This window comes from Alexandromys fortis, unplaced genomic scaffold (genome assembly GCF_014885135.2).
Source record: "Alexandromys fortis isolate MF-2015 unplaced genomic scaffold, M_Fortis_MF-2015_v1.1 scaffold_81, whole genome shotgun sequence".
Taxonomy (NCBI): domain Eukaryota; kingdom Metazoa; phylum Chordata; class Mammalia; order Rodentia; family Cricetidae; genus Alexandromys; species Alexandromys fortis.
In genome coordinates this window covers 7,888,989-7,907,031 of record NW_026067960.1, presented here as the reverse complement: position 1 = coordinate 7,907,031, position 18,043 = coordinate 7,888,989, and the positions used below count along the sequence as shown (strand labels likewise).

General features: G+C 54.7%; 1 protein-coding gene across 4 annotated transcripts; it reads left to right on the top strand.

Annotated features, from left to right (window-relative positions):
- Positions 1-1,362: 1,362 nt before the first annotated feature.
- Rbbp8nl (RBBP8 N-terminal like) lies at positions 1,363-16,618 on the top strand. Of its 4 annotated transcripts, none has more exons than XM_050153102.1 (15): positions 1,363-1,581; positions 2,467-2,541; positions 6,593-6,726; positions 8,162-8,204; positions 8,956-9,051; positions 9,302-9,414; positions 9,773-9,845; positions 9,979-10,121; positions 10,211-10,293; positions 10,513-10,679; positions 11,300-12,017; positions 12,265-12,391; positions 13,242-13,303; positions 13,393-13,510; positions 15,254-16,618. In XM_050153102.1, exons 3-15 carry the CDS (start codon positions 6,666-6,668, stop codon positions 15,379-15,381), a joined length of 1,932 nt encoding a protein of 643 aa, XP_050009059.1. In that variant the 5' UTR covers positions 1,363-1,581; positions 2,467-2,541; positions 6,593-6,665; the 3' UTR covers positions 15,382-16,618. The 4 variants fall into 4 exon arrangements, with proteins under 4 accessions (XP_050009059.1, XP_050009058.1, XP_050009060.1 ...); XM_050153101.1 differs by having other exon boundaries at positions 2,362-2,541; XM_050153103.1 differs by lacking the exon at positions 2,467-2,541.
- The last annotated feature ends 1,425 nt before the right edge of the window (positions 16,619-18,043 follow it).

Here is an 18,043-nt window from a genome sequence, read left to right as displayed (position 1 = left end):
AACTTTCCCCTTCTAGGAAGGTCATCCTGGGGCTAGAAACAGTTCGTCCTTGCCCCATGCCCAGGGCCAGCGGCCAGCAGTAGAAGTCTTCTATCCTTCAAGACCCGGGACTTCCTCCTCTCCTAGTCAACATGGTGCTCTGATGGACCTTCACTACCTTCCTTCTGTAGCCCCATAAACAGGGGAGCCCCCCTGCCTCTGGGCAGAGCCAAACTAAAATAGGGGACAGTGATGGGCAAGTGAACAAGAGAGAAGGGGGCAGTAGGAGAGGTCGCTTATCCGTTCCCAGCTGCTCAGACCCAAAATAATCACACAGAAAACTATATCATTTGAATCACTGCTTGGCCAATAGCATAAGTATATTTTTAGCCAACTCTTATATCCCAAATTAGCCCATCTCCATTAATCTGTGTATCACCACATGGCTGTGGCTTACCGGCAAGGTTCCATCTGGTGTCTGTCTCTGCCGGTGCCTACATGGCTTCTCTCTGACTCCGCCTTCTTTCTCCCAGCATTCAGTTTAGTTTCCCCACACACACCTCTGTTGTGCCCTGCTATAGGTTCAAAGCAGTTTCTTTGTTAATCAGTGGTATTCACAGCACACAGAGGGGAATCCCACATCAGACAGTAATTTGGGCATCCATGGCCTCAGAGGGCACTGTTTCCTGCAGGAATGCAGCCATGATGTCACTATCTAGAGAGGAAATGGTATGACAACAGTGCCTGGACTCTCTAGCACCCTGAGCCGGGCTACCTCATACCAAGCCAGCTCTCTGCCCTATTTGTCACCCCAGATTCCACCTGCTGGGGCAGTCAGCCTGAAACCCAGAGATACCCACCCACTTGGAACATCCACAGACCTGAGGCTCAGCCCTGCCCACCTCTACCACAAGTAGAAGCTAGCTATCTGTCTCTGCAAGGGCATAGTGGATACTAGACAAGCCCTAACCCAGTGAAGTCTCTCTGAATAGTAGTCTCTAGAGGCACAGGACCTGGGTTTTGTTTTTTATCCACAAGCCACAGATGAAGAAACCAAGTCAGGACAAGGGAACTGCACCTACCCACGGCCATCCTGGCCACAGACCAGGAAACCAAGGTTAGACAAGGAAATCAGACCTGCCGAAGGTCAGCCAAGGCAAGCTGAATGTAGATAGCTTGATGGCCTCCTAAGCATCTAGACCCTAAGTGGCAAGGCCAACCGCATCTCCCCTCCCTTCATAAGTGCCCACACAGCCTGGCTGTGCCCCTGGGCTAGCCAGCGCTCCTGTCCAGGGCCCCATAGGATGCTCCCCGTGACGGTCAAGCTAAGGCACCCAGGCAGCTGGGATTATGGGGAAACAATCTAACTCTATGCACGCGGCCAGCCGGTTCTTCCACTCTCTCTGAGATGGCCAGACCAGTCGAGCGGCTTTGGGCAGTCCCTGCCTCCTAGCAGCTCCCGGCTGGGAGAATCGGAAACCCGTCAGGCGGGTTTGGTCAAAATTCTGTCTTGCAAGTTCATGCTGCTTGCTCCTATCTCTCCCAGGAGGGGATCACTCGGGACCGAGGCCCCTGGAGGTCCAAGGCTGGCCAAGTGGCCATGTGAGTACACGCTTACAGCAGGCAGGGCCCTTCCAGGAGCTGGGTGGGCTGGAGTTGTTGGGGTGCTCACCTTGGGGGCCAGAGACCCAGCCCAGACTTCAGAGCAGGCAGCCCGGAGGCAGAAGGCAGGAAGCAGGAGGCCTGGGAGGCGGGAGGCAGGGACAGGCAGGCTGGCCTGCCTTCACCTGTGGGAGGTAAGGAGGACTGCCTGATGCCTGCTCCTGGGGACCAAGCAAGGAGGAGGAAGGCTCGGGGGTTCCCTGGACAGAACTTTGGGAGCAGCAAACGTGAACCCTGGTGAGACACTCTGGCCCCAATCTCTGCAGGGGGCTCCAGGACCTAGGATATAGGCTGGTGTCCTCTCACCACCTAGCTTCTGTGGGTCCAGAGACTGTGCAGTCATGGGAACAAGGGGAGCACAAGGCCAGGTCTGGCTGCCCATAGCTCCGAGCTTGGCAGGGGGACATTGTCAGGCCCTGAAGTTGGGTCAGTAGCTGCAGTACTGCAGCCGGCAGTGGAAGACAGTAGGATCAATCACTGGCCTACGATGTCTCCTGCCCCCAGGTCTGGGAGGATGGAGTCAGGTTGCAGGGCCTTCTGTCACCTGAGCTGCAAAGCTACCTCAGGCAGGCAGTGTGCACACAAGCATGAGACATGAAAATGTCTGTGTCCACTGCCTGTGTGTACACAGCCATCCCTAGCCCCGTGTAAGGGTCATGTGCATGGAAGGGGACGGGCTGACGGTGTATAAAGGCATTTACTTTTGGCATGTATACACAGATGTGGGTTTCTTCAGCCGAAAGTGTTGCTTTGTCTGTCTGTGGAGGCTACCTGTCTCTGCGGGTTTATTGTCAGAAAGATATCAGAAGCCACCTCTCCACACAGCCGCAACCCAGACCGACCCAAGAGGTTGCCAGGAGGCCCGTGTGTCTAGCCTGTATCTCCTGTGAGCTGATGATGGTAAGCAGATACCATCTCTTAATCTCAGATTTCTATAAAATAAGAGCTGCCATGGGTGACCATGAAGTGCACATGGGAGCACATGGGCTTAGAAGCGCCGCCCCCCCCCCCCGTCCCTGTCTGGTCCCCTGGATCAGCATGGAAGCTCCCACTTCATATCAGGCTTCTCCTATCTCTGTGGTCACCACCACCAGGTTTATGAATGGGGAAACCGAGGCACAGCCAGACGAGTAGTAGCTTGGCTAAAGCTTCTGTGGGAGATGCTTTGTCCATCCCTGCAGTCTCCCATTCAGAGAATGAGAGGAGATGGAAGCAGCCAGACTCTTGTTCAGATCCAGCCTCTGCCTCCCTGCCTCTTGTCTGCTCTGTGTCTTGGAGTCTGATTGCGTAGCATGGGATACTCAGTATTTCCTCAGTACTGTGTACAGCAGCATCTGCCATCATTACCACCTCTGTGGCCATTGCTGCTTTCTGTGGCTAAGTGGACATCAGATGGGTTGACTAACAGCTCATCCTTAAAGAAACAGAATGAGGGTTTGCTGAAGAGTCCTCTTCCCTTGAGGACCTGCTAGAAGAAAGGGGGCCAGGCTTTGAGGAAAGCCAGGCAGGGTGGAAGTCGTTGGTCTCTGATTTAGCACTCTGGGAAGGGAAGGAAGCCAGCTGCCACCACCCACCAGTGACAGGAGTCCAGGGGCTCTAGCTGCCCCAGAGAACACATCTAGGTATGGCCACTGAGCCACCTCTTGGGCTTTGCCACATCTGTTATTTATTTATTTATTTATTATGTATACAATGTTCTGTCTGTGTATATCCCTGCAGGCCAGGAGAGGGCACCAGACCCCATTACAGATGGTTGTGAGCCACCATGTGGTTGCTGGGAATTGAACTCAGGACCTTTGGAAGAGCAGGCAATGCTCTTCACCGCTGAGCCATCTCTCCAGCCCGCCACATCTGTTCTTATTGGAATGCATGGCACCTTCCCTGGGAATGGCCACCAAAACCCACGGACTAGTGGTCACTTTGTGTCCACCATCTGCTCAGAACACGGGATCTGTTCTCCTACAAAAGGTCTTTTTGTTTGTGAGCCTCAGGTCTGTCCCAGGAGGGAGGGCACTGTTAGTCCCCTGGGAGCTGTACGTGAGGGAGACAGGAGGTTCAGGGTTCCCTCTGTCACACACAGAATACCGCCACCTGACTTCTGCCTGGAGCATGTGATACCCGTGAGAGTCTTGCAGAAACCCAATACAGGACATGGGTGTGTCATTCCCCCCAGATGAGGAAACAGGGGCTCAAAGCAACTTACCCGAGGCTATACATAGGAAGGAAGAATCGTATTCAAAGCCCAGGCTAGTGCTCTAGGCTAACACTCCTGTGTCCTCTGGGACACCAGCCTGCTGGTCTGCTGTGATTGGCAATGGGAGGCCCCTCTGGGGAACTGTGAGGTACAGGTGAAGGGTCTGAGGTTCAGTTGAGGCTCCTTGGAGGCAGGTGAGCCTGAAGAGCAGGTGGGGGCTCTACAGAACAGGTAGGGCCCCACAGAGTAAGTGGGGGGTCTAAGGTTCAGGTGGGGCTCCTGGGAGGGTAGTAGGGGCCCTTGGGGTAGTGGAGGCCCCCATGGAGCATATACGTGCCTTAGAAGGTAAAAGGGGACCTGAAGGTGCTGATAGGGGCTCTTGAGACAAGTAGAGGTGCCATGGAGTAGGTGGAGATCCTTGTAGCAAGTAAGGGACTGGGGGTGGGGATGGGGAAAGAAGGGGAGGGAACCTGAGGCTCAAGTTGGCTCCCAGGGAGGCAGGCGGAGCTTAGAGTGTGCCTCCTGGTGAGAACTTGTGATAGCAAGCTTCTGCCATCCCTCAGGCTTCCTCACTGTAGAGTGCTTTCCTAAGCACTGACAGGGGAGCGATCTGGCTTAGGGACATGCTCTGTCTGGTTCTGGTGAGCCGTACTGAGTTGGTTCTACTGAGTTTGTTCGAGTAGCATTCAACCTGTCCATGTAGAAGCCAGCCATATCTCACATCCTCCTGTCTCTTGCCGGCTTTAATTCTGAACAAACCACCTCTGTCCCTGCATCTTCACAGGCAAAGGGAGGCAGATTGGCCTGAAGGTGTGTAATGTCTTTGCTCCCAATGTCGTATCTGCCTCCCCAACTGCTCTGGCAGCAGCAAAAGATGGAGCAGAAGCTGTTCTGCTGCCTTGTCCCTCCACCAGCTCCTTCCCAAGGGCTCAGTGCCCACACCAAGAGTGAGGGCCCTGTCTAGGGACCTAAGGCTCAGGGTTAGGGTTCATATCTCTGCCTACCCCCATCACCACTCTGCATTTTTGCAGCCCCAAAGCACCCTCACACATTCCTGGGTCCCACCCTTCTGGGTTGAAGATGGCACCAAGCCTATCACCTTTGCAGGCTTCTTACTTCACAGCTCCCTACAGCTGGATGCAAAGACAGCTGTGGCCTCTGAAGAGACCCACTCCCACCTACAGAGCTCCCTGCATTCCCAAGACTCACAGAGCAGGCCTCCTGGGGACAGCCACTCTGTTGGCACAAGGCTTCTGGGCATGGGCCTGTGTATTCGTAAAAGCCAGGTTCATTCCTCCCATGGGTGCCCATTTCTGCACCAAAATGGCTTGAAGGATGCATCCAGGCATCTACCACCCTCCATTTCCTTTCCCTGCCCGGACGGACCCCTAAAACTCTAGAATGGTAGAAGCTGGGCATAGGGACACCCTAGGCACGGCAGGGGCCCAGGAAACTGAGTTCCACTTTATCTCAGTTGTACGTGTCTCTGTCATCTGATTACCAGGGAAGTCACGTCATCCCTAGAGCGATGTTACCCTGGATCAAGACGACCTTGTTTGATGTTGTCACCTCCCTGAGTCCCTGGACAGGACACACCATGGAGATCTGAGGGAACTAAGCCAGTGTCCAGCAGAGAATTCAGAACTGCTCTTTGGGGACCTTGAGAGTAACAGCCTAGTGGTCTGTGCCATAGGCTAGAATGAAGAAACTAAACAACATATAGACCCAGAGCCCATACAGACCTCACCCCAGCCTGCAGGCTCCTCTACAGGTGTTGGCCCAGCCCATAAAGCAGGTGCTAGGGACTGGGGAAGAGCCACCTGCTGGGCGAGTCTGGGTGGAATTGCAGGTGCTGGCTTAACCCCTTCCTAGCCCTGTTTGTCCCAACCAGCTGGTCCCACCTCCTTGCCTTCAGCAAGGTAAGGCCTACCCAGCTGAGCACACCAGCCCTCTGGAAAACATCCTGAGCTCATGCTGGGTGAATAATCAAGTCTGAGTTCAAATCTACTCCCCACCCCCACTCCACCCCACCCCCAACAAGGTAGGGGCAAGTCCTCTTTGAACCTCAGTTCCCCCACTTGGAGAGAAGTTCCTGGAGCTATCTTGAGGATTAAATGGTAAAAAGCGATACCCACCCGTATTGAATTCAAGGAAGAAAACAGGCAGCTAGGTCCTGGTCATGTGACCTAGGACTGGGACACTCAGCCTCTGACCCCTCAAGGCTGGGGCAGTTAGTTAGCCCACAAGGATATCCCTCCTTGAGATGAGCCTTGGCTCCCAGACCGTGGTTGAGGGACCTCGCAATTCTTCATTCCGTGTCCCTCATCTACCAAACACAGAGCCACCAACTCTCAATTCCAGGACTGTAGCCAGCTCTGGGAGAGCTAGAGCCCAGGTGGATCTGTGAACAGTTTGGGAGCCCATCTTCTTCCTGGTTTCTGTCCCCACACCATAGATGTCTTTGCTTGGTGAGTTCCCGTGGCCACCACGGCCACTGTGTGGCACAGGATCCACTGCTCTTCTCCTTACTCCTAGCTCAGCCTCCAGAAGTCAGTCTGTCCAGTCCTCTGACCCCATGCAGTTTTTACTATTAACCCTTTCATCCTCCACATCCAACCTTTAGCCATTCACTCTCTGCCCCTCCCCCTGGACAGCCCCTCACAGAAAACGCATTTGCCCCACACCTGAAGAGCTCTCCTCCTTTTCAGCCCAAGCCCCTGCTTAAATCAACCTTCTCCCCAACTCCCCTACCTACAGGCTGGACCCAGAAGGGCAGTAGAGCTCCCAACCCTCCTGTGACTAGTGCAGAGTGGCCAGTGCACAAGGAGCCATGGACAGCTTCATGGAGTCACTGAACAGACTGAAGGAGGCCCATGAGAAGGAGGTTCTGGGTAAGTAGTTAATAGAAGGCTCCCCTGTGCTCATAGGAAGATGGTCTTGGGGGTCTGGGCAGGTTAGGGAACTTCCAGGATACCCCTTTAGTACTCAGTAGGTCTGTCTGGAAAACAGAATCCTGACCAAAGGATACAAGTTGCACAGGGTCCAGACTCGGCCTGGAGCACTTCCTCATCCAGAATGTTTTCAGACCACACCCCATGGTGTGAACCGGAAGAGGGACCTATTCAGAGATCACCATCAACACCTCATGACCACAAGCTGCATCCAGCCCCCAAGCACGGCCCTGCTGTGTCTTCTCAGAGGGCTAGCAGCTCCAGCACAACAGCTCCTCACCCGGAGGGAGAGGCTGCCCTTTCTAGAGCTCCTAAGGCCATAGGAAGTGTCTAGGGCACTGAACAGACACTCCCTCACCCTCCAGCCCCTGCTAAATTCCCCAGCCGTTCAGGGTGCCCTCCACCCACCTCATTACAATTCCAATTCAGTCCTGGGAGGCCTTCCAGGAAGAGCCACCTGAAGGTCAAGGAAGCCAGACACTCCCCCAAGCCTCAGGGAAGAAGCCAGTCTGTCCTTCTGAGAACCCTCAGGCCTACCCAGGCTGGGATCAGTCTCACTGGGTCCCAAAGGGGTGTGTGTCAGTGAGAACTTGCTCTGAAGGCCTGTTGATTGTACATCTAATGTTTCAGGAAATGTCCCAGAAGCAACAGAAACAATACCTGGCCACGTGTGCGTGGGGACACGAGCTATGGTTAATAGGATTTCATCTTGAGAGGTGAAGAGCCAGCACTGACCAAGATGAGAACACTCCCTAAAGAGGAGTGGATCTTCTTTTGGCAGTTGGTTTGGGCTGCCAGACAATCTTCACCATACCTAAGAGATTTGGTTGGGTACACAGGAATTCAGGGTGGGGCAGAGGCTGCTGAACCCTGGGGGCAAAGAACTTGTTGCTGCTGAGAAAGTAGATGGCTAGACCCACCCTAAGATCGAGCTGCTCTGAAGACGAACAGAACCTCAGTAGAAGAGACAGACAGGTGCCCGTTCTTTCTGTCCCGCTCCACGTACCCTGTAGACACTGGCAGGTCCTGAAGTTAGGAGTGTATCTAGCTTCCCCTCCCTAACACTAGCACTACCCCCCCCCCAAAAAAAAAATAGCCACTCTTGGATGCTCTGCTCCTGCCAGGTAGCCAACCACTTCCAGGACCAGGGTCTCTGTCAACCGCTAATTAAATGCTAAGTTAGGGACCCCGGCCTCAGTTCAGGAAGTCAGAGCATTTGGGCCGCAGGTGCAGATGGGGTGGGTGTCAGTGAGCAGGAGTCTGGAGAGGATCCCATGTGACGACCAGGGCAGGAGTTGCCACCTCATGCCTCAGCCCTACCGGTGCTGTGGGAAGCATCTGGACCTGACCTGTACCTATCTATCTTCTCTGCTAGGCCTGCAGAACAAGCTTCTAGACCTGAACTCAGAGCGGTGCCGGTGAGTCAACCCAGCCGAACCAGCAGAACAGACAGGAGGGCAGCTGTTCCCACAGGCCATGGCCACCCACACTGCCCCCAAGGGGGCAGGGAGTCTCTTGGCCAGGTGACACTGTTTATGTGGTAGAGCCGGGACTAGACCATTGAGATGTTAGCCCCAGCGGGTCTGGCGTGGCCCTCCACTTGGAGACCCAGTGAGACCAAAGCCCCCGTCACAGTACTTATTGTGGGTCCCAACGCATAGCCTCAATTGCTGGTGGCTGACCTGCAGGTCACCTTCCTGTGTCCCATCTCTGGCTAAATGAGTGATTCTCAATCTTCCTAACACTGTGGTCCTTTAACACAGTCCCTCATGTTGTGCTGACCCCCAACCATAAGATTATTTTCATTGCTACTTCAGAACTGTAATTTTGCTATTATTAATGGATCATAATGCAGATATCTTTGCTTTCTGATGATCCTTATAAAAGGGTTGTTTGACACCCCGCCCCCCCAAGGAGTTGCGATCCCCAGGTTGAGAAACAATGGACTAGACCAGGCTAGACCAGGGTCCATATGTGCTGTAGCTAAGGTAACAAGAAGACAAGATAGGCCGTAAGAACAGTTCTATCTGAGGGTGTAGAACTGAGCCCCATTTGAAGGGCCACACTCTAAGGCAGATCCCTACAGGGAGCTGCCAAGGGGGCCCCACCCAAACCCAGGCTACGCTGGCCATTGAGACCAGTGTTCCACCTCAGCTGTTTGCCACACAGGGATGCACAGAGAATAGAAGAGCTCTTTGCCAAAAACCACCAGCTCCGGGAGCAGCAGAAGGCACTGAAGGAGAACCTGAGGGTACTAGAGAACAGGTGAGCCCCCCCCCCAGAGTCAACCTGGGGGCCTTTAGCACAGACCAAGCCAGACAGGTGTCTCAAAGCCAGGCTTTGCAGAACCTTAAGAGAAAATCCTTCTCAAACTTAATCACACAAGGGATGCTAAGCCCTCAGCAGGAGGCATGCCTGGGGGACCATGGACCACAGTTGGGAAAGGCAGGACACGTCCTGGCAATGGGGCATAAGGAACCAATGTCTGCCTCAGTGTGACTTCTCCTGTCCCTAGGCTGAGGGCTGGCCTGTGCGATCGCTGCATGGTCACCCAGGAGCTGGCCAGAAAGAAGCAGCTGGAACTGGAAAGTGCACACCTGCAGAGCCTGCAGCATCTCTGCATCCTCAGTGAGCCACACCCACAGGCCGGGGACCCCAGGGCCTGGTCAGCCCACACAGAGCCACAGGGAAAGGAGGAGGCACGACTCCCAGACATCACACCAGTTCCTGGGCCAGGGCATCCCCACTCTCCTGACCTTCCTGAGGGAGCTCTTGGGACAAGCTGGAGTGTTGACCTCATCCTTCTGCAGACTGCAGGCTGAGGTTCACTCAACACCATCCCACAGTCCACTCCTACAGCCAGTTTTATACTCCTGCCTGCTATGAGCCAGACTAGAGCAAGACAATGAGAGCCTCTCTGGTGCTGTGGGAGTCCCCTGTCTCCATCCTGCCCCATGACCTTGCTAATTGCCACCACTCTTTGCAGCCAATGAGATGAATGGGCTGAGGGAGGAAAACAAGATCCTGAAGGAAGAAATGAAGCTGCTTCGGAGCCTGCGGTGAGTGGGGCAGCGCAGGCCCAGATGCTCGCTCAGCAGACCCGTGTCCTTAGAATCCTGCCCCACAGGGTGTCCTGGTTGTCCCAGTTCTCTAGCTTCTGTATCCTCATCATTGGCCTCATGTCCTCTCCAGAGACAAGGCTGCACCCCAGGCCTGGGATGGCTCCTCAGAGCCTGCATCACCCATGCCGCTCCCCTCACCTGGGAACCGGAAGGGTGCCCCCGAGAACCCCCCAGGAGACCTGGAGGAGGCGGAGGAAGAACAGTCAGGCACAGGTCCATGGGGTTAGCGGGAGGATGGGAGATTGGGCACCTGGGGGATCCCACAGTGTCTCCCTAGCTCCTTGTCATTCTTCTTCCCACAGATAAGGTATCAAGCCACAAGACTTCCCCAGTGGCCAGAATTTCCCCAGCTGCCAACCTGCCTGAGCCACGGGCCTTGGACATGGTAAGGACAATGGTTTTGACCCCTGACCCCCTCAACACTCAGTGCCATCCTGACAAGTGGGCTGGCCCCATAGTCCTGCCTTGTTCAAGGTACTTTGTGCCAACCTCACACCTATCAGGCCTGTCCCCAGGCCAGACAGGGACACTGAGCTTCATGCGAGGCAGGGGAGGCAAGCCCGGGTGAGATGACCTGCCAGGCTGACCCGCCCACCCTGTACAGAGCCCTCAGTGCATCTCCAACCAGCTGCACTCGACAGTAGCTGTGGTGCGGCCCGGCTCCCGGGCCTGCCCACCAGACAGTGGCACCGCCAACGGAACACCCCCGCCGCCATCCACCAGAAGCAGCCCACCCAGCCCACCATATGAACATGGCCTCCCTGTGGACAGGTGAGGCTCTACCCACCACTGTGAGCAATGCTCTGCTGCTGCCCCATAGTAGAGGCAGGACACTGGTAGACACCTTGGCTCGGGCACTCAGAAGACCTAGGTAAAGCTCCAGTCTCATGGCCTAGCAGAGCCAGTGGGATTGTGGGAGATGGACAGGAGGATCAGACACTCTAGGTAGCTGGTGCTCCCCCCACCAGATACTGTAATTCACTTTCTGTTGCTGGGATAAGCAAAAACTCTGACCAGGAGTGTCTGCGGTGCCACCCACCATGGGCTGGGCTCTCCTCCATCAATTAGTAATCAAAACAATCTCCCATGCATCAGCCAATCATATCTAGGCAGCCCATCTACTGAGGCTCCCTTCTCCTGAGGCTGCCTCAGCAATTAAAGCTAAAGACACAGGAGGAGGCATAGGACCCAGTGTGTTCATGCTCTGGGTCCTTTTTGACCAAATCTGCCACCTTCTTCTATACATAGTGGCCTCCAGAGAGGGCATGAGAATCCGCCCTCTCCCATGACCATGTGACCTCAGGTGGCTTGCCTGACCATCCATGAAGTGAGGTGCCTATTGTCTTCCCTCTAGGATCTCACTTAGCCAGTCACTCTTCTCTTTCCCCTAGCTTCCTGCGGGCCTCTCGGCCATCAGCCCTAGCCTATGAGACGCTGAAGCGCTCCCTTCAGACCGATCGCCTCTGCCTCCTGAATCGTCACCTGTCTCTGCGTCTGCAAAGCCCCCACAGGAGCCCCCCAGCTCCTGCAACAGCTGCCAAAAGCCCCCTGCCCCAGGGCCTGAAAACTAGAGAGGCAGAGGCATGGGAGGAGCCTGGTGCCCTGATGGGCATACAGGACCCACGGCTGGAAGGAGCATTGCACCTGCTGCTGGTTCAGCAGCAGCTGCGGGCACGGGCACGGGCAGGGGCAGGCAGTGCCAGGTTGAGGGTCCCATCCACACAAGAAAATATGCCATCTTCCCCACCAGCTGGTTCGGATTCTGAGAGCTCTGAGAGTGAGGCCCCCAGGACAGCTTTGAGCACAGAGGCCCAGCCTGATGGGTGGCATCCGCAGTCCACAAGCCAATGTAGCCCCCCAAGGAAGGAGATACATGTGACCACTCAGGAATGTCCCCCAGACAAGCCTCTGGACCTCTCTGACCGGGGACGGTGTCGGGACAGCCTCAAATCCACTAGCCAACCTTTGCCACTCAACACCACAGTTGCCCATGCTCCCAGCCCCCAGCTGCCCACCTTGTCCAGACCTGTGATTCACAGCCCCCATACTCTCAACAATGGCAACACACAGGCCAGAACTCAGGAGCCTGAGGAACACTCTACTCCCAAGGTAAGGGTCCCAGTCCTGGCCTTATTCTCTATGCCATTGCACTACAGAATGGCATTCACATCTCCTTGGGCTGCCTTCTCTCTGCCGCACCAGTTTGTGCCAAAGAGCAGCCTAACGGTCCTGTTCACACTCGGAAAGGACTGAATATCCACCTACTACAGCCTGAAGATGGAGTTGGCTCAGGGACACACACAGACAGACAGAGACACAGAAAGAGATACTCAAACCATTAATTTGCCTCTCCTAGGACACCTCACACCTTCTCCCAGGGACCCATACCAGCCTGACCTCTCCTGGAAGGACAGCAGAGGAGGCTGGAGGAAAACCAAGACCAGTACCCCACTTGCAGAGACCTGCCACTGATGGGACCACAGGTGAAGTCAGCACTCAGAGAACCAGTCCAGTGGGAAGGGATTGCAGTGGGAACTAATGTACAGTGGGAAGGGATTGCAGTGGGAAGGATGTGCAGTGGGAAGGGATTGCAGTGGGAAGGGATGTGCAGTGGGCATGGATGTGCAGTGGGAATGGATGTGCAGTAGGAAGGGATTGCAGTGGGAATGGATGTGCAGTAGGAAGGGATTGCAGTGGGAATGGATGTGCAGTGGGAAGGGATTGCAGGGGGGATGGATGTGCAGTGGGAATGGATGTTCAGTGGGAAGGGATGTGCAGTGGGCATGGATGTGCAGTGGGAATGGATGTGCAGTAGGAAGGGATTGCAGTGGGAATGGATGTGCAGTGGGAAGGGATTGCAGTGGGAATGGATGTGCAGTGGGAATGGATGTGCAGTAGGAAGGGATGTGCAGTGGGCATGGATGTGCAGTGGGATGGGATGTGCCGTGAAATATGATGTGCAGTGGGAAGAGATGTGCAGTGGGCATGGATGTGCAGTGGGATGGGATGTGCAGTGGGAAGAGATGTGTAGAGGGTAAGGGAGTGATTGGCAGCCTGCTGGCCTCCAGCGTGGTCTCTCCCATTGTGGATAGAGGCTCTGAGGCTCAGAAGTATTGCTCTCTTCTCATTTGAGGAAGGGAAGGCACCAACCCACAGGGCTGTAGGAGTCAAGCAGGAGGTTATCTAGCAGGGGGGCCTGGATTCAGATCTCCAGCAAGAGCCCCGAGGAAGGTTACCAGCTCCTCTGTGTCTTCATCTGAAGAGTTATTCTCATTGTCCTGGGACACCATGTCTAGGGCCACCAGTCTGGCTGACTCCATTCGTGTCTTTCAGAGCCCAGCAAGGTCAGGGCACAGAGGCCAGATCTGCAGCAACTGGAAGAGTCAGACACCAAGGTGGGTCCTCAACCATTCATTCAAAGTGACCCTGGCAGCAGGCAGGAGAGGGGTTGTTCCTTGCCCTGAGTGTGTTTCCTTCTGCCCAGATGGGACTGACCTCTGAGGCAAGCACAGAGTCAAGCATGCCAGGAGAGAGACAGGCTGAGGGCCATCAACAGGGTCCACAGCAGAAGAGGAAGCGGACCTCAGATCTTCAGGACAAAGGTACCTGCCTCCTGGAAGGGCAAATAGGGCAACATATGTGGTAGGTGCCTCTCCTAGACCCCTGGAGAATGGCATCTGGGGACCAGCGAGAGCCTGATGGAATCCCTGAACCTCCCCAGTAGAGACCTCTGTGAATCCCGACCACATGGCCTTCTGGCAGTACTCCTGAGCCTTAGCTTCCTTCCCTCAAGAGCACCAACACCAGCGCTCCATAAAACTTCAGTGGGAGAAGGGCAGAGCTGAGAGAGGCTGGGGGTGCATCTCAGCTGGTAGTAGGCTTTCCTGACATGCATGAGGCCCTGGATTCTAACCCCAACACTGAAAAAAAATTGACATCTTCCACAGGGAACAATATTTTGGGTTTTTTGTTTTGAGACAGGCTCTCATTATGTAGCCCTGACTGGTCTGAAACTTCCTCTGCAGACCAGAAAGACCTCACACTCACAGAGACTGTCCTGCCTCTGTCTCCTGAGTGCTAGGATTAAAAGTATGCACTGCTAAACCCAGCCACAGGAAACAATGTAAATCATGTTGTCCTCTTCAGCTGCAGTAAGATCAAGGCCAGCCTATGCTATTATGAGTGAGCCCCTGTCTCAAAAAGTGGGGGGGGGGGGTGTGGAACTGAAGACATTGATTACTGTCCCCTTGGAAGCAGCTCCTTGGGACTGGCATCCTTGGACCCTCTTGTACACCTTTGGGCAGCCACATCCTCTGTCCCTGTGTTCCTTCGGGGTTAGGGTTGCTCACGTGTTTGCTCAGGGCGGTGCCTTTGAGTTCAGCTCTGCCCGATAAGATAGCAGGAATCTCAGACTGGTCCCGGGTCTGAGAACCATGACACTTCCTGCTCCAATGCACAATGGTGAGTCTTTGAACACCTAAGCTAATATGCATGTGGCCTATGTTTGCCCAGGATACAGCTCAGCAGGCTGGGCTGGGGCCACAATAAGCCATTGTTGCTGGAAAGGGACTGACCGCAGCCTGTGTTTGCTCCGAGTGGAGGCCAGGGTGCCTGTGTCATTTCCAAGCACTTCCTGCTGTGTGCGACATGGAGTGGGTGTGGCTCACCTGGGTTCCCAGTGTGTGCTTGCACCTTTCACACTCGCAAGCCAGCCCCCCTCCCCTATCCTCCCGGGGAGAATTGGGCCAGGGACAGCTGGCTCCAGGCACCCTGTGGGTAGCACTCCTCCATTCCCGGACACTGCCTGGTAGTCAATGGGAACAAGCTCATTGTAAGGATCCCGCTTTACCTAGTAGGGTGACGGACACACATCCCAGCATTACCCTGAGCCAGGCAGAGTGGGAGGGGTATGTAGTTGTCTCTACTTTAGGCCTACAAATTCACCCAGCGGGTAGAATTGGCACTATTTGACAGATGGGGAAACTGAGGCTTGGTATGTGAATTGGTCCAAAGCCACAGGTCTGCTGCGTAGACCTACCATCTCAGTAGGTCCTGGGTGTGACCTGCCCAGAGCCAGATGCCCCTCCCTTGTAGTCACAGTCCAGCCACCCTGTGGCAGTGAGGGAGACTGTGGAGTTGGGCTCTGTGAGAGCCATACTCTTGTGGCTCTCCTCCCATGCTCCAGCCACTCAATAGCTTGTTAGGAACAAGAGTGGCCAGCTGGCTTCATGGAGTTTAGCTTTCCTGAGCCTAGATAGAAGCTGAAAGCCAGAGAAACATCTAGGTAGGAGAAACAAGACCACAGGGCCGTTTTCATGCCTCTTCTAACTTCATATTTCCCACAGCCCCGAAGAAGCCATCTCAAGGGAGAAGGAAGCCAAAGGAATCTTCGATACTAACAGACAGTCCCGGGAGCCCAAGGGACATGGAGGACTTCAGCCTCTCCCCTATTGACAGCGGTCAGGAGTCCTAACCCACCAGACTGAAGGATGCTTTTGCCCAGAAGTGGCTTTCTGTCACAGACTTTTGTTTGCACAAGTCAAACCACCCGACCTGAAGACAGCTCGGAACAGTCAGTACACCGAGGCTCTTCTGACATCCAGACGGTCTGTGAGGCACATCTCCCTCCCAGGTCTCTGGGCGGCTTCACCCCCTCTCAACCCTGTAGGAAGATGCAACACACGGAGGCGGGAAAGGGAAGACGGGAGCCTCAGTCCAGCCCCACCCCCTGCAACGCCCTCACCTCCGGGTGCAATCAGAGGTTCCAGAGCTTGCAGAAGTCTCCAGGCCAGGAAGAAGCGGTCTCAGGCGCCCCCTTGTGGAGCATGAGCAAATGCAGCCAGCGAAGAGGAAACGGGGAAGGCATTGTGACCTCGGGAGAGCGCAGAATATAAACAGTAATATGCGCAGCTGGCAGGGCTGAGGTCAGGGGCATTGGCCCATTTAGGCAGGCGACCCAGGATTAACTGGATCCAAGCGCAGGAAGACAAAGCAAAAGTAGCCCGTATGTTCTGTAGAGGCCCTGCACACTGACAACCTGGTGCTGTATCTGAGCTTAAGAATCAGTCCTGAGCCACTGGATCACTGGGATATTAAAGACACTCGGGGACCTGCGCGGATGAAGCTTAGGAACTGCCACTTTCAGAACAAAGACAGGCACTGTGGGCAAAGGGTTTCTGAGTCAGGGCCCAGTGTGAGGAGAGAAGGAAGAGAGAAGGTGTCTTGGGGAGGTCAAGGAAGTGGCATCTAAAACTCAGATTTGGATTTGGGGGGATGAATAGGAAGGTGCCAAGTAGGCAAAGTTCCTGACATGCTTTTATAAGTATCTCGACGCCTGCTAAGAGGTCAGGGTGAAGGCCAAACAGAACTTGCTTGACCGTGACTGAGGAAGGCCTGAGCTGACCAAGCCAGGTAGAAGAGACCACAGCATAAAAGGGTGCTGTGGAGTAAGAGTTTCAATTGTAAGAGTCTGAAATCTCTGGAACTGGAGAAGTTGTCACTAGGGCTAAGTGAGGCCTGGGCTTAATGAGAGGTACCATTCTCCACTGGGCAGACAGTGGCCTCTCTGCCTACCACCTGACAGAAGGACCGAATTCCAGGGGATATCCAGGGGTGCGTGAGCACATGCATGTGTGCATGCATGTGTTGTTGTTGTTGTTGTTGCTTTTGCAGGTTCCTTGAGGTTTTTTTTTTTTTTTTTTCAAAATTAAATAAAACACAAGCTGTATGCTCTATCTACTCTAACCTCCTGGTCCAGTTTGGTCTGTGAGGGAACACACCATAACACCACACCCAGGAAGAAGCCTAAATGTCCCTCAGGCACCTCAAGGATCCCACAGTGCCTGCCAGCATTGGGGACCAGCTCTAGGGCCAGCTCCATGTGGCACCCTGCTGAGGAGCACACCTCCTTGCCATCCCCACTTGACAGCAGCTTCTGTTAGCCACAAGCTGGTTGTCCTCTCCCACTCCAGGATTGCACATTAGCAACAAGGACCTAGGGCCACCATACCACAGGCCCAACACTCATCTATCCCAAAGCTGCTTAGGCATACAGCTAGTACATCATAGCTACCGGGAACCAAAACTCAGAAAGGTGAGTCACCCCCAAGGCCACTTGCAGACAGTGGGGGTTAACAGCAGCCTGAGTGTCAAGGGCACAACACCCAGGTCAGCAACATCATGACCCCTTCAGGGTTTAGTGTTGCTCTGACAGAAATGATCCTCTCTGGGAATGCCCACAACACGCTTGTGACCAAGCCCTACATTCTACTAGAAAAGAGAACTGCCGACCTTACCACTAGCTCCTGGCAGAGGCCAGTGTGGAAAAGGCAGGGGAGAAGAGGAGAGGGCAGGGTAAGGGTAAGCCTGCTTGTGCAGGGATGAAAGAAAGAGTCTGCCAAGGGGAAAAGGGGGTGGGTGTCTGGCAGGATCAGCCTGCCTAAGCCTTGAAAGAAGGGAGGGACAGGCAGTGAGGACCACTGACAGATTCTCCTACTAGCTAAGAAGCCACTTCCTAGGGTTCCCTGTCCCTCAACCAATCCACCCGCTGCAGCACCCGCTGCAGTAGCCACAGGACCCGACCAGGCAGTGAGCACAGAAAGAAACATAAGGGAGAATTTTCCTTTTGTGCTCCCTCAATGGTCCACCAAACCTCAAGGTCCGACCTTAAAGATAAGTCCACATAGGCTGGTCGCGGGGAAGAGCTTATGGTGGCAAGATGAAGGCGGGCTTTGTTCAAAGCCTCTCTACACTGAGGACGGACACAAACACACAGCCAAAGAGGTCCGTATACTCAAGCCCTGGACCACAGGGGAAACCGCAGACTGAGCACCATGCGACTCAGGACCACATCCATGCCGATACTTAGGCAACCCAGGATGGTGCCAGCTGTCCTCAAACCATAGATGGGTCTCTTCCGCGGACAGCGAGGGAGAGCAGGTGGGTCCGTTGGCACAGTCCGGAAACTGGTTCCAGGGTGGCTCCAAGGGTGGATGCCCAACCCAGAGGAAAAAACAGTCTGGAGGGCAAGTGACCAGGCCTGGCCCACACCCCGAGTCCGTGGCCCATAATGATCATTCTCTGCTGGGTGACCCCCCACACTGCGTCCTGGACAAGAGAACAGGGCAATGGCGCCG

Bases quoted from the DNA above. Each gene is read 5' to 3' on its own strand.
- Rbbp8nl (XM_050153103.1), top strand. From the start codon at position 6,666: ATGGACAGCTTCATGGAGTCACTGAACAGACTGAAGGAGGCCCATGAG. The intron at 9,052-9,301 runs GTGAGCCCCCCC...TCCTGTCCCTAG, and splicing joins CTGAGGGTACTAGAGAACAG to GCTGAGGGCTGGCCTGTGCG. The intron at 12,392-13,241 runs GTGAAGTCAGCA...CGTGTCTTTCAG, and splicing joins TGCCACTGATGGGACCACAG to AGCCCAGCAAGGTCAGGGCA.